General features: G+C 53.2%; 6 protein-coding genes across 6 annotated transcripts; 2 read left to right on the top strand and 4 right to left on the bottom strand.

The window, feature by feature from the left end:
• Positions 1 to 246: 246 nt before the first annotated feature.
• On the top strand, positions 247 to 1,993 carry SETTUDRAFT_99154 (uncharacterized protein; the record flags this gene model as incomplete). Its single annotated transcript, XM_008032615.1, has 2 exons — positions 247 to 486; positions 620 to 1,993. 2 exons carry the CDS (start codon positions 247 to 249, stop codon positions 1,991 to 1,993), a joined length of 1,614 nt encoding a protein of 537 aa, XP_008030806.1.
• Positions 1,994 to 2,606: 613 nt separating this feature from the next.
• Positions 2,607 to 2,948, bottom strand: SETTUDRAFT_35145 (uncharacterized protein; the record flags this gene model as incomplete). The annotated part of the gene is made up of 1 exon (XM_008032462.1): positions 2,607 to 2,948. The coding sequence occupies one exon, from the start codon at positions 2,946 to 2,948 to the stop codon at positions 2,607 to 2,609; it is 342 nt and encodes a 113-aa protein (XP_008030653.1).
• Positions 2,949 to 4,613: 1,665 nt separating this feature from the next.
• On the bottom strand, positions 4,614 to 6,151 carry SETTUDRAFT_165801 (uncharacterized protein). The gene has a single exon (XM_008032614.1). The coding sequence runs from the start codon at positions 6,073 to 6,075 to the stop codon at positions 4,708 to 4,710; it is 1,368 nt and encodes a 455-aa protein (XP_008030805.1). The 5' UTR covers positions 6,076 to 6,151; the 3' UTR covers positions 4,614 to 4,707.
• A 120-nt stretch (positions 6,152 to 6,271) lies between these two features.
• On the bottom strand, positions 6,272 to 7,567 carry SETTUDRAFT_165800 (uncharacterized protein). The gene is made up of 4 exons (XM_008032613.1): positions 7,086 to 7,567; positions 6,849 to 7,004; positions 6,730 to 6,796; positions 6,272 to 6,675 (listed from the first exon to the last, which is right to left on the bottom strand). The coding sequence occupies exons 1-4, from the start codon at positions 7,184 to 7,186 to the stop codon at positions 6,583 to 6,585; spliced, it is 417 nt and encodes a 138-aa protein (XP_008030804.1). The 5' UTR covers positions 7,187 to 7,567; the 3' UTR covers positions 6,272 to 6,582.
• A 161-nt stretch (positions 7,568 to 7,728) lies between these two features.
• Positions 7,729 to 9,330, bottom strand: SETTUDRAFT_165799 (uncharacterized protein). The gene is made up of 5 exons (XM_008032612.1): positions 9,095 to 9,330; positions 9,009 to 9,039; positions 8,638 to 8,954; positions 8,042 to 8,588; positions 7,729 to 7,992 (listed from the first exon to the last, which is right to left on the bottom strand). The coding sequence occupies exons 1-5, from the start codon at positions 9,230 to 9,232 to the stop codon at positions 7,859 to 7,861; spliced, it is 1,167 nt and encodes a 388-aa protein (XP_008030803.1). The 5' UTR covers positions 9,233 to 9,330; the 3' UTR covers positions 7,729 to 7,858.
• A 344-nt stretch (positions 9,331 to 9,674) lies between these two features.
• Positions 9,675 to 11,415, top strand: SETTUDRAFT_165798 (uncharacterized protein). Its single transcript, XM_008032611.1, has 3 exons — positions 9,675 to 9,858; positions 9,920 to 10,134; positions 10,182 to 11,415. The coding sequence occupies exons 1-3, from the start codon at positions 9,753 to 9,755 to the stop codon at positions 11,307 to 11,309; spliced, it is 1,449 nt and encodes a 482-aa protein (XP_008030802.1). The 5' UTR covers positions 9,675 to 9,752; the 3' UTR covers positions 11,310 to 11,415.
• The last annotated feature ends 494 nt before the right edge of the window (positions 11,416 to 11,909 follow it).

Below are 11,909 nucleotides of genomic sequence, written 5' to 3'. Positions count from 1 at the left end.
TGCCACGGCTTGGCCCGTCCCTTTGAGCAAAGCCACCAGCATCCAGAACACATGGGTGCGCTGATTGGGCTGTGTTCACTGCAGCATACTCGCCATTCCTGTGCAAAATCTTGGCACGCGTTCCTCATGAACCATCGCTGGGGTTGTCTAGAGTCAGACCGCCGCTGACGGTCTGATCCTTGAAAGCTACCTTGTCTTGAGCCTCTACGTCTTGCACCCACATCCCACGCATGTCTACACGCGTCAATGTCGCTACACTCGCTCATAAGCTCGCTCAGGCGCTCGCGCCTCTCATCACAACCGTCTACGCCCTCGGCACATCTCCAGGCCAACACTGACAAGCTCCAATGGCGCCTCCTCGACGTGTTTCTGAACATGTGGGATTTGGGCTTCACGGCGTTTGGGGGGCCCCCTGTGCATTTCCAGATTCTGCATCGTCGCTTTGTCGAAGGAAAGGGTGGAGCCAAGTGGTTGGATGAACAGGCTGTGAGTTTTTTTTTATGTTGTTCGTTAATGATTGAGGGTGAGAAATGTTTGGATAACCTATGAGAAGGTTACGAGGGGTGCTTGCAAAGAAAATGCACACTTGGAGACTATCAGATGAACTGACACCAGCCAGTACCAAGAACTCTTTGCAATATGTCAAGCCCTGCCTGGTCCAGCCTCGACCAAAATGTGCTTCTGCATCGCTCTTCTCCACGCCGGCGCCGTCGCCGCCATCTTCGCTTTCCTCCTGTGGAGTCTTCCTGGCGCAATCGGCATGTATGCGCTCTCTCTAGGCGTGCAGAATATGCCTGAGCGTCTTCCTCCGATTGTATACGCCCTGCTCTCCGGTCTCAACGCTAGTACCGTTGGCATCGTAGCGCTGGCTGCCGTCCAACTAGCTGAAAAGGCCATCAAAGACCGGCTCACAAGAATCCTCGTCATCTTCGGCGCATGTGCAGGGTTATGCTACAACGCGCTGTGGTATTTCCCTGCGCTCATCGTCTGCGGCGGCGTGGTCAGTGTGCTCTGGGATATCTGGCTGATGAGGTGGGTAGGCAAGATGAAAGCGCGATACCAGAATCGACGCCGCCGGCCGAGGAACGAGCAAGGCGATGCTGAACAGGAAATTCAACATGCGGATATCCAGAACACGGCGCCGGTGGAGCTCACTCGGCCACAGGCTGTAAAGAGGAGGCCGCAGACGGGAAGCTCAGCTGTGGATCATACATCGTCTTCACGCGAACATCTCACGGAACATGAGTCTCCAGAGCAAAACCCAAGACACGCAACCGAAGAAGCTGCTGTTGCCGATCTCAAAACACACAATATATCCACCAAACTCGGTCTCACCCTCATCCTCGGCTTCACAGCCTCCTTCATCGTCATCATGGTCCTGCGCGGCACTCTATCCTCTCCCGCACGTCCCTTTGCCCTCTTCTCCAACATGTACCTAGCCGGCACCATAATTTTCGGCGGCGGTCCCGTCGTCATCCCGCTCCTCCGCTCGTACGTCGTTGATCCGGGATGGGTAGCCCCCCGCGACTTTCTGCTTGGCCTCGCCATCATCCAGGCGTTTCCGGGCCCCAACTTCAATTTCGCAGTGTATCTCGGTGCGCTAGCTGTTTCGTCGTCGCCTTCTGCATCTACACCGACTATCGTTGGCGCCCTCCTCGCTTTCATCGGTATCTTCTTCCCGGGCATCGTCCTGGCGGTAGGCGTGCAATCCTTCTGGCAGGCTCTCCGCACCAAACCATACATCTTGAGTCTGCTCAAGGGCATCAATGCGACCGCCGTCGGCATGGTATTTACCGCCGTGTACCGCCTCTGGGAAATCGGGTACCTGACTCCCGATAGCGGCAATGGGAGAAGTCTGGCCGAAGAGCCGTGGTGGGTTGTTGTTGCGGCGCTGGCATATGCCGAGACGGCGTGGTTCGGGGTCCCACCGGCTGTGGCGATTGTGTTTGGCGCTGTTCTGGGCATGGGGTGGTATGGGGCTGTGAAGAGCTAGGTGTTGTTGAAAAAAGCAGGGAGGAGTAGCGGGGTGTTGGAATAAATGATGAGGGTCTGGGGATGTGCGATAGATGGTGAAGGTGGTGTAGATGACGAAATCGTGTGATTGAATGGACCAGCTTACTTATGTATACAGATGCATGCCCAAAAAGCCCATGAAGCTACGATATCTTCTCTCTCTCTCTCTCTCTCTCTCTGTGATTTTTTTTTATTTTTCTCCTTTGTTTCCATATCGTATTCCATTCCATTCAGGGGAGTAAAAACCACATCATACCGATGCTCCTCGACCCTAGTAAATCCACCACCACCACCTCCTCCTCTTCTTCCAAACCGAACCAAACCAACCAAAGAAAAGAAAAAGAAAAAGAGAGAAAGATCCATAAGAACGCCATCGTCTTTCATGCCTCAACAAGAAGATCAGAAGAAGAAAAAAAAATCCCAAGTCCCATTGTCCAAGTCAGAAAGCTATACGCAGCCATTCCATCTATTTCCCAGAACTCCAAATAATAATAATAATAAAAAAACACACACAAAAAACAATGACGATAAAATCCTCCTCTTCTTCTTCTTCTTCTTCTTCCTCTACAAACTTCTTCTTCTCCCAAAACAGCTTAATTATAATACCCTCCATTCGGCGCACTCGTCGACGTATTCGGATCATTCAGCTTGCCGCCTCCATTATGGATAACAGGGGGTTTGCTGTACTTTTTTGATCGCGATGACGATGATGATGATGATGATGGTGGGGACATGGCGGATGTGGGGCTGTTTGTGTAGAGGCTTTGGGATGAGGTTGAGCTTGTTGAGTAGCCTGTTGGTTGGTGGTGTTTTGTTAGAGACTTGGTTGGAAGGGGAGGTGGGAAGAGGAGCGGCTTACTTGTGGAGGCGGTCGAGGGGCGGGAAGGGTAGGTTGGGGCTTTTGGTGTGTAGGGTGAGGTGTAGGGTGAGGACATTGTTGTTGTTGTTGTGGTGGTGGTGGTTTGGGCCGCTGATGCCTTTTCTCCCACGGCGTTTTTTTTTGGAGTCTGTGTTGCCCTTACAGGCCCGCCCATCATCAGCCACCACCACCATCCACGCCCGTCAGCCCCCCCCCCCGTTCACTGCCTGGACCCTTTTTTTTCTCTTTCCCTTCCGTTCTCTTCTCCCTTGTTAGCTTGTGACGTGACGCATGCCAGCTTCTATTCTGTTTCTACTTTGGTGAAACCCACGCGTCCACGATGACTCTTTTTCCCCTTTTTCCACTTTCCATCATCTCCTCTTCCCCGATCAGGACGCCGCCACGGCGTTGTAGCCTAATATGCTGATTCGCCTTTGTATTTCCAGAAACTGGGTCTTTTTTGCCAAGAGAAGCAGAACATAGCCACACGTGCCGTGTGTGTGTGTGTGTGTGAATCATCCGTTGGTAGTAGCGCGCACCAGTCATTCACCATACGCACGGCCCAGCCCAAGGTATCCAGGCAACGATGCTTGACGAGGAGGGTGCCGATAGCCAGCAGCAAGTTGAGAAAGCCGGATGGTGGTTAGTTTGGGGGTTTAATGGCGGCCTCAGGGTTGCGGGCTTGTCTGCCTGGGAATAAATACTTGTACTTGTTGTCGTGACTATTCTTTCTTTCTCACACGCACTCTCTCTCTCTCTCTCACACACACACACACATTCAACAACAACAAGTCTTGTACACAGTCGTATATCCCGCTTCTTGAACGAGCTGTAACAAGTCTTCGTCGCCCACCAACAAATCAACCAACAAACCATCTTCATATCGTCGCTGAATCCACAACCCATCCACCATACAACATAATTGCGTACGTAGTTCCAGTCTCTCTGATCTTTCCCCAGGCGTCAGCAATCCAGAAAGAGAGAGGGACAAAAAAAAAACAAAAGCACGTTTCTTCTGGTGAACAAATTGAACATTTTGGGAGGCGGGTTCGTCACCGGTAGGCCGAATACGGAATGGTGTGGGGGCTGAGAGAGAAGGGTGAGGATGCATGGCATGGATGCCTGGGAGGCAATCGCCGTAGAAACAGGTGACGAGTATTGCCGTATCAGGAGAAAGAAAGGGAAAGGGGAAAAAAATAAAAGAAAGAAAGAGAAAGAGAGAGTTTCGGCGGCTTCCGATGATGACTGGAATGACCTGTTCGAGCGGGTTGCGGCAAAGGGCAGAGAGAAGGCCAAAATGAAAAAAGGGCGCGATGTTGCGGAAAGGCGCAGCAGATACGGGGGATCGCTGCGTTCGAAGCGCGGGGTTGGCTGGTTGGCTGGTTGGCTGGTTGGCTGGTTGGCTGGTTGGCTGGTTGGCCGGTTGGGCGGCATGCAAGTAACCGTTTGGTGTGTGGTGGGTAAGTAAGGCGGCCGGCAAGGCTCTCAACGCCATGGATACGAGCGAGGGACCACTGCTTGACTCAAAAGCCGGAGGCGGTGCTCGACAAGTTAGCGTGCGCCCAACTGTCATTTGCGCAAAGTGCAAGTGCCCAAGTGCGCAACAACACCTGTTTGCCAGCGCATTGCGAACTGCTGGAGAAAGAAGGGGGATGATGATGCGCGACATGTTTCTATGCAGCACAGGAACAGCGCCTCAAGACGCAGGCAATCGGGCCTTTGGCAACTCTCGATATGGGGAAAGATTTAAATTGGCAACTGGGTATCGCTAATCGTTGCCCACGGTAAAAAAAAAGAAAAAAAAAGAAATCCTCGAACCTCTCTACTACACCTACTTAATCATACAGTTTCAGCGCGCCGTTGAGGTCGCCCGTAATCACCTTGGACGTTTCGCGCGGGTGCCACTGCACTGCCAGCACAGGCGCGTCGCTGGCGGCAATCTTGTGATACATTTTACACGTCTTCCAGTCCCAGAAACACAGGAAACCCCCGCTGTCACCGGAGCTGATGAATTGCCCGTCGGGACTGATGGCCACGTCGGGCGCATACCCAGCCACATTGTGTCCCCTGTAGCTCTTCTTGCGATTCTGCCTGAAGCGGTCCGTCGAGCTGTAGACTGTAATCTGGTTGTCCGACGACTGGAAGGCAACGTATTTGCCTGACGGGTGGGGCGAGGACCGGACCATGGAGAACATGTACGGCTCGGCGATGAACTTGATGGGAACAGGGATGCCGTATTCCCATGCGCGCAGCGACTTGTCGTCTGACGTGGTGATGAAGCGGCGGTTCTCGTCGCAAAAGGTAATCGTGTTGACAGGCCCAAGATGGTGGTCATACTCTTGCACCATCTCTCCGCTCCGTGTGTCGTACTGCAGAATCTTCTTGTCGCTCATGCCCGCCAAGAACTCATGCGGTGTGCTGGGATTAATGCGGACAACATGCGGTGTCTTGCCAGTCGTGAACCTGTTCAGGCACTTTCCAGTCTCCGTGTCCCATAGCTTCATGTAGCGATCGTAGCTGGCCGACACAAACTGCGTGCCGCTAGGGTTGAAATCAATGTCGACAACCGACTTGGTGTGTCCAGAGTATGTTCGCAGCAGCTCGCGCTGGTGATAGACATCCCATAGCGCAATCTTGGAGTCGGCCGACGCCGACAGCAGGAGATGACCGCTGTCGGGTATGAAGCGTACTTGGGTAATCGACTTGGTGTGGTATTTGTAGCTGTGGATGAGTTTCTTCGGTATAAAGTTCTTGGGTTCGTAGTCGCCCGTGAGCTTGACGTCAAGATCCGTGGGTACGTGCATGTAGGTCCGTCCCTGGTAGTCGTACTGCTCGCTGCCTACAAACTCGCTCGTCTCGCCTTCCGTCTCCGTGTCGCGATAGTCTGTGCCGGCAAGCTTCTTGGGCGCGGGCGCAGAGTTGTCGACAATTTCGTCTTCCTCGTACACAATCTCCACCTCCACATCTGACCCAAACTCATCGTCCGACGCTGCGTCTGGCCGTTGCTCTTCATATTTTGCCCAAGGCCCCTTGTATGCGCCCGCTCCGCTCACGATGCTCGAGTCGCCCTTGGCTTCGCGCTTCCTCTTTTTCGACCCCTCGCCGCTCTCGATCGCGCGCTGGCCCTGTCGGAATGTGTGATCGCTGATGTATGTCTCTGCCGCGAAACCGGTTGGCACTCTGCCGGAGCCTCCAGGTGCCATTGCAAAGGGTTTGGCCGATCGATTCGAGGTCGCGTAACCGATAGGTAGATGTTTTGGTGCTCAAGCCGACGCTTAGCAGAGGTTGGGGTGGATGAAGCGCAATCACGAGTAGTTGGGTAGTGTCGAGAGCTGCTTCGCTGTAAATTATTCTGACTAAGCATGCCAAGACTTGGTCCGGCACCAGGGTCTTATCATGTGAAACTGCAATTCGATTCAATAGGCTAACATAACGCTATCATTCCGACATCAGGATATCTAACCGTCCAGATCCTTGTTCTGTATGATCTCCTTCCTGGAGTTTGACCCCCAAATATCCCATTGCCTTAGACCAACAACCCGGCCGTGCCATCCCTATAGCAACATGCGTATGCGTGGCTCCACTGCGAGCCGGATATCAATATCTTCCTCTTTTGTTCTTCTTGGCGTGCCTATATCACTTGCCGTAGTTGGCTGCAACTGGCGTAGCTGCAAATGCCACCACGATGAGGACTGGGGCAGAGTCCCCGATTAATGAGCCTCGTCGCGGATGAGAGCGACGATCATGCTGTAGAGGTAGAAGAAGAACATGAGCAGATGGAAGCCCAGCTTGATAAATGACTCCTGGCGGGGTGTTAGCTAGCCGCGGCGGAGCAGATTGGGGCTCGTTGATCCCACCTTCTTGTGAACGTTGAGCTTCCTAAAGATTTCCGTCGCATCCAAAAGGTGCTGGTTCTCGAGGATCCTGTTGCAGTCAGCGCCGTCACTGCCGAGGCATGCTTGACCCGGGCACGTACTTCTTTGCGTTCCATGCCAAGAGAGGCAGGTTCAGGATCAAGGCCACCCAGTATCCATTGACGAGGAACAGCACGGTCAGGAAGGCGTGGACGGCGGCCTCTGGGATGATGTAGGTGTTGAGACGGTTACATAGGTCGATGGGGTTGATGTAGTCGCTGGCGCAAAATTAGCCGCTGCTCCACCACGGCCCTGCGGCATGCATTGTGTGCGAGGCCGTCTTTGCGAGGGAGACTTACCATTCCAGATCACTGTACATGATGGTGAAGAAGACCTGGAGGAACAGGTTGACGGCGTTTATCAGCACCGCCAACAGGTACAGCCATGCCTCGCCCGTCATTGTCGCGGTAGGTGTGTGCTGCGTCGCGCGGCTACAGTGTATGAGGGGGGTTGCGAATAGGACGAGAGCGTCGCTGGTCGGGAGCTCTGGGCGCGAGTGAACAGGTGTGCGAGGGATGCCCAAGGCTCGGATGCCGTCGTGTGTTTGCAGGCTGCTGCCGGGCTAGACGCGGGAAGTTTAGCTTGTGTGCGGGGCCTGGATGCGGGTAGCGATGACGTCGGACAGGCAACGCGGAACGCAGCGGGCAATGCAATGGCGGGCACGACAGGAGGGCGTGAATGCACCGGATAGCTCAGACTCGCAGTGTACGACTAAGGCAAAAGATGCTTGGATGACGTTGGGGCGGAGACATGCGAGCACGAGATGCTGCCCTGGACACCTGCCAAGCATGCCTCATTAGCGTCATGAGCCTCGCTTGTGCGTGATCGCGCGAGCGGACCAACACCATCCGCCTGGAGTCTCGTGTCATGGACGAGACATGGGCGCATTTGCCTGCCATGGTTATCACGACCAAGCCAAGCACCGCTTTCACATGCTGTTTCATTTCAGAGCCACCGAGTATGAATTAGGTGTAGTGCCGCATAGTAATACCATGACCGTCTGGGGGAGCCTGTGGTGGCGTCATTTCAAGTACAACATGCTGCCGCTCTGTCTTTTCCATCCAAGTTGCGCTCAAGCCTCCGCTTTCTTCTCCCCATTCGATTCTCCATTGGTGGCTTCTGGCATTGGCACTGGGCCGCCTGGCGAGTCGGGTAGCCTGGCAGTCAGCACCTCGACGCCATCCTCCGTTACAAGCAGGGTATGTTCTGCGCTCCGTCAATACAAACAATTAGAGATACATACACTCAAACTCACCAAATTGCGCAGTCAGAGAGCCGTCTTGCGTGACACTTGTCCAGTCGTCCGGCCATGTCTTGTCTCGGTGTGAGCCAACACTGATCATGGGCTCGATTGTGAAGCACATTCCTGGCTTCGCTTGCCCAACCGCCTTGTTCTTTGCGTAATGCGGAACATTGGGCGCGCAGTGGAAAAGCTGGTTGACGCCGTGTCCGCAATATGTCCTGATAACACTACAGTTCCGGCTCTTCGCATGCTTCTCGATGACGTTGCCGTATTCGCGGAAAAGCGTGCCTGGCTTGACAATCTCAATCGCCTTGTCCAAGCATTCGCGCGCAGTCTCAGTCACCCGCACAGCGTCTGGGTTCGCGAGCGCCTTGTCTCCAATGTAGTAAGTCTCGTTCAGATCCGCGTGGAAACCGCCGTGGTAGACGGAGATGTCGATGTTGAGAATATCTCCATCCTTGAGTACTCTTTGGTCGGGGATGCCGTGGCAGATGACCTCGTTGAGAGACGTGCATACAGACTTGGGAAAATGGCAGTAGTTGAGGGGCGATGGGTACGACTGCGCCTGTTAGCTGATTGCGTCGGCCATATCCTCCAGCTATCCTTACATCCCGCTCAACCGTCGCCTTGTGGACAATTTCGTCAATGTAATCAGTCGTAACGCCGGGCTTCGCAGCTCTGCCTGCAATGTCCAGAATCTCCCGCCCATATCGGCACACTTTGCGCATCGCATCCTGCTCCTCCTTGTTCAGGATGGTGATTTTATTCCGGTTGACAAACACTTGCTCCGATCGCGGAATTCCGTCTTTTGCGTAGTCGGGTAACCGAATGTGCTTGGGTACTTCTCGGCGAGGCGACAGCGGGTATACGGGTCGGAGCGCTCCCGTGTACGGGTAGGTAGGGAAGGGGTTGTAGTGGCCGGTGGCTGGATCCGGGTGAGAAACTACTTTGGGCGTGAAGATGTTGGAGAGAATACTACTTTGTGACTTGTGCACCTTCTTATGCTCACCCTGTGCAGCCGTTAGATGACTTGGTCTGCAGTCTGCGAGCCGTCTGGCTATATACCCAGTTGCGCTTGAAGCATTCCTGTGAGCAAAAGTAGCTCTCCTTTCCCAGTTTCTGGCAGTTTGGACATTGCAGCGAGCCGGCGTCGTTTTCGCAGTCTTGGCCCGAGCATTTGCGCGGGGCGTCTTCTGCCGCCATTGTGTGCGCCGAGGTTGGTCGTGTGAGAGGTCGTGGTGGTCAAGGACAGACGGCGGGTAGGGCCTGCAAGCTGATGCCGTCTCTAGCGCGCTGCCGTGCTTTCTGCGTAACGTGTGGGTTGGCGCAAAAAATAAAAATAAAAAAATCGGCTGTTGACTATGCAATGCTCACTCTCGCCTGCAACGCCGCGTCCCAAGGTCGGATTTCGTTGCTGGGGTCAGGTCTCGCCGAGTGCCGATCGCTGCTGACTAAGGGCTGCCCGCACGCTTGAGACGGCACTTGCCCGTTTGGGACGTGACGTGCCTCACCAGCCATACCTTGCCTTCTGGTGACTCTCTGACTTACATACACACGCGACGATAGCTTTTTCCCGCCTACCCCTCAGTTTCTCCCATGCTCGCTATGCTCTCAGTCTCCTCTTCTTTTCGTCATTTCACCCTCCCTTGAATCTTCTCATCACGCGACTTGCCGTTCTCGCCGGTAATCCTTGTCCAGTCTTTCACGCCATTCTCCAGCTGCCATGACACAAAAGGTGGTGGTTGTCGGGGCTGGGCCGGTGGGATCCCTGGCTGCTCTATATGCTGCGGTGCGCGGATTCGAGGTCCAAGTATATGAACTAAGAGCAGGCGAGTCTTATGCCTGCAAACCATCTCGGTTCTACTACGCATCCATGCTGACGCTAGGCAGATCTCAGAGACCCCGACACCATTCCGCTAAATTTTTCAAAGTCTATCAACCTTGCCCTCTCCGAGCGCGGAATCCATTCGCTCCGTCAGACAGGCCTGTCCAATCTTGCCGATGCCGTCCTGGCAGAGACGTTCCCCATGCATGGGCGCATGATCCATGTTAGGAAAAATGGCGAATATGTCCGCCAGCCACAAATCTACGATGCCCGGGGTCGAGTGAGCACAGCCGCACCATGCATACAGTGCTATACTGACTGCACCAGAGCCTGCTCGCCATGGACAGAACCGGCCTTAACAAGGCACTTCTTGACCAGCTAGAGGCTATGCCCAACGTCAAGCTCATGTTTAACCACAAGCTAGTCGGCGCAGACTTCCGCAAGAAGATTGCTTGGTTTGAGCATCGCCCCAAGTCTGCTGAAGAGCAGGGCGATGAGTTTGAAATCACGTTTGATCTCATGATCGGTGCAGATGGTGCTCACTCAGCCGTGCGATATCATCTGATGAAGTTTGTTCCAATGTACTTCAAACAAGAATACATTGACAAGCTCTGGTGCCAGTTTCATGTTCCTCCTGCGCCAGACGGGGAGTTTCGGATCCCCTCGCACTACCTACACATTTGGCCGCAAGATGAGTCCATGTTCATCGCCCTCCCGAATCTTGACAAGACATTCACCGCTACGCTCTTCTTGACAAGGAAAGGCTTCGAAGAGCTGGATGAATCTGGAAAGGTCGTCGAGTACTTTGACAAGAAGTTTCCAGGTGTGGTACCAGACCTCATTACCGAGGACGACCTACGGAAGCAGTACGCATCCAATCAGCATCTGCCTTTGATCTCCATCAAATGCACGCCGTACCACTACGGCAATTCTGGTGTCATTGTGGGAGATGCGGCTCATGCCATGGTACCCTTTTACGGCCAGGGAATGAATGCCGGACTGGAAGACGTCCGTGTCTTGTTCGATCTTATCGACAAACATCCCAACGACCGATCCAAAGCGTTGAGTGAATACACCAAAGAACGCACACCAGATGCGCACACAATCAATGACCTCGCGCTGGGCAACTATCGTGAGATGGCCAGCGACGTGAAGAAGCCGCTGTATCTTTTAAGAAAATGGATTGAAGAGCAACTCTACATATACATACCGAGCGCCGGCTGGGCCACCCAGTATTCGCGTGTCACTTTCAGCAACGTGCGATACTCCGAGGTCCAAAGGCTGGCACATCATCAGGCAAAGATACTTAACAGGGTTGTCGGCCTTGGTTTTGTATCTGCCCTTGTTTCTGCACTCTGGTTTGTGAGGTCTGGACGCGCCCAGCGAGCCAAGATGCGTATTCTGCTGCTTATCTCCGTCGTTGCACAAAAGCTGCAGAGTTTAATGAAGAATTAATTTGATCTCGGATGTCTACGATTTTGTGTATTTGGAGGATAAAGGTTGGGTCGCCATTCGCTGCCCTATATAATTTACATCACCGCTCATCCCAGACTGCAAAGAGCTGTTAGTTGTTAATATTACTATTTTGTCTCATGTCATGTTTCTGCTTTGAGGCACAATAATGCATAAATAAGACTGAAGTTTTACTTTGTGTCAATTCCCACTTTCTATTCTGATTGACTTTTCTCAGATTGTTCGGTCTTATCCACAGGTAACGGTGCGAATACTCTGCAAGTATTGTCGTTACAAAATCTCTCCAGGGTCATGGAAATTTACTGTATGATTGGATAGTATAATATGAATGATTCACTCTTACTAGCGGCTCAGACACGGTAGACGCAAAGACCTCAATATCGCTATGTTGCCGGATTCTTCTATTAGCAGAGGCACAACAAGACGATACATAGCTCAAAAGTAGGAGCAACACTTCTTCATTCAGCACTTTGATTCGTCGAATACATGCTTGAACTCGGTAATAAAGTGCTCGACATGGGTAAATGCTTGGCCATTCTGAACTTGAGCAACGTAAGGATCATCAACAGAATACCCGACATC

The sequence above is a fragment of the Exserohilum turcica genome (assembly GCF_000359705.1).
Source record: "Exserohilum turcica Et28A unplaced genomic scaffold SETTUscaffold_8, whole genome shotgun sequence".
NCBI classification, from domain to species: Eukaryota; Fungi; Ascomycota; class Dothideomycetes; order Pleosporales; family Pleosporaceae; genus Exserohilum; species Exserohilum turcicum.
This window is presented reverse-complemented; position numbering and strand designations above follow the sequence as displayed.

What these genes read in the sequence shown, in the direction of transcription:
- SETTUDRAFT_165800 (XM_008032613.1), bottom strand. Translation starts at nt 7,186, where the DNA reads ATGACGGGCGAGGCATGGCTGTACCTGTTGGCGGTGCTGATAAACGCC. An exon ending in ATGTACAGTGATCTGGAATG is followed by an intron (nt 7,005 to 7,085) that starts GTAAGTCTCCCT and finishes ATTTTGCGCCAG; the next exon opens with CGACTACATCAACCCCATCG. An exon ending in TTGGCATGGAACGCAAAGAA is followed by an intron (nt 6,797 to 6,848) that starts GTACGTGCCCGG and finishes TGACTGCAACAG; the next exon opens with GATCCTCGAGAACCAGCACC.
- SETTUDRAFT_165798 (XM_008032611.1), top strand. Translation starts at nt 9,753, where the DNA reads ATGACACAAAAGGTGGTGGTTGTCGGGGCTGGGCCGGTGGGATCCCTG. An exon ending in AGTATATGAACTAAGAGCAG is followed by an intron (nt 9,859 to 9,919) that starts GCGAGTCTTATG and finishes GACGCTAGGCAG; the next exon opens with ATCTCAGAGACCCCGACACC. An exon ending in TCTACGATGCCCGGGGTCGA is followed by an intron (nt 10,135 to 10,181) that starts GTGAGCACAGCC and finishes TGACTGCACCAG; the next exon opens with AGCCTGCTCGCCATGGACAG.
- SETTUDRAFT_165799 (XM_008032612.1), bottom strand. Translation starts at nt 9,232, where the DNA reads ATGGCGGCAGAAGACGCCCCGCGCAAATGCTCGGGCCAAGACTGCGAA. An exon ending in AGGCGACGGTTGAGCGGGAT is followed by an intron (nt 8,589 to 8,637) that starts GTAAGGATAGCT and finishes TAACAGGCGCAG; the next exon opens with TCGTACCCATCGCCCCTCAA. An exon ending in CTCTCTGACTGCGCAATTTG is followed by an intron (nt 7,993 to 8,041) that starts GTGAGTTTGAGT and finishes GACGGAGCGCAG; the next exon opens with AACATACCCTGCTTGTAACG.
- SETTUDRAFT_165801 (XM_008032614.1), bottom strand. Translation starts at nt 6,075, where the DNA reads ATGGCACCTGGAGGCTCCGGCAGAGTGCCAACCGGTTTCGCGGCAGAG.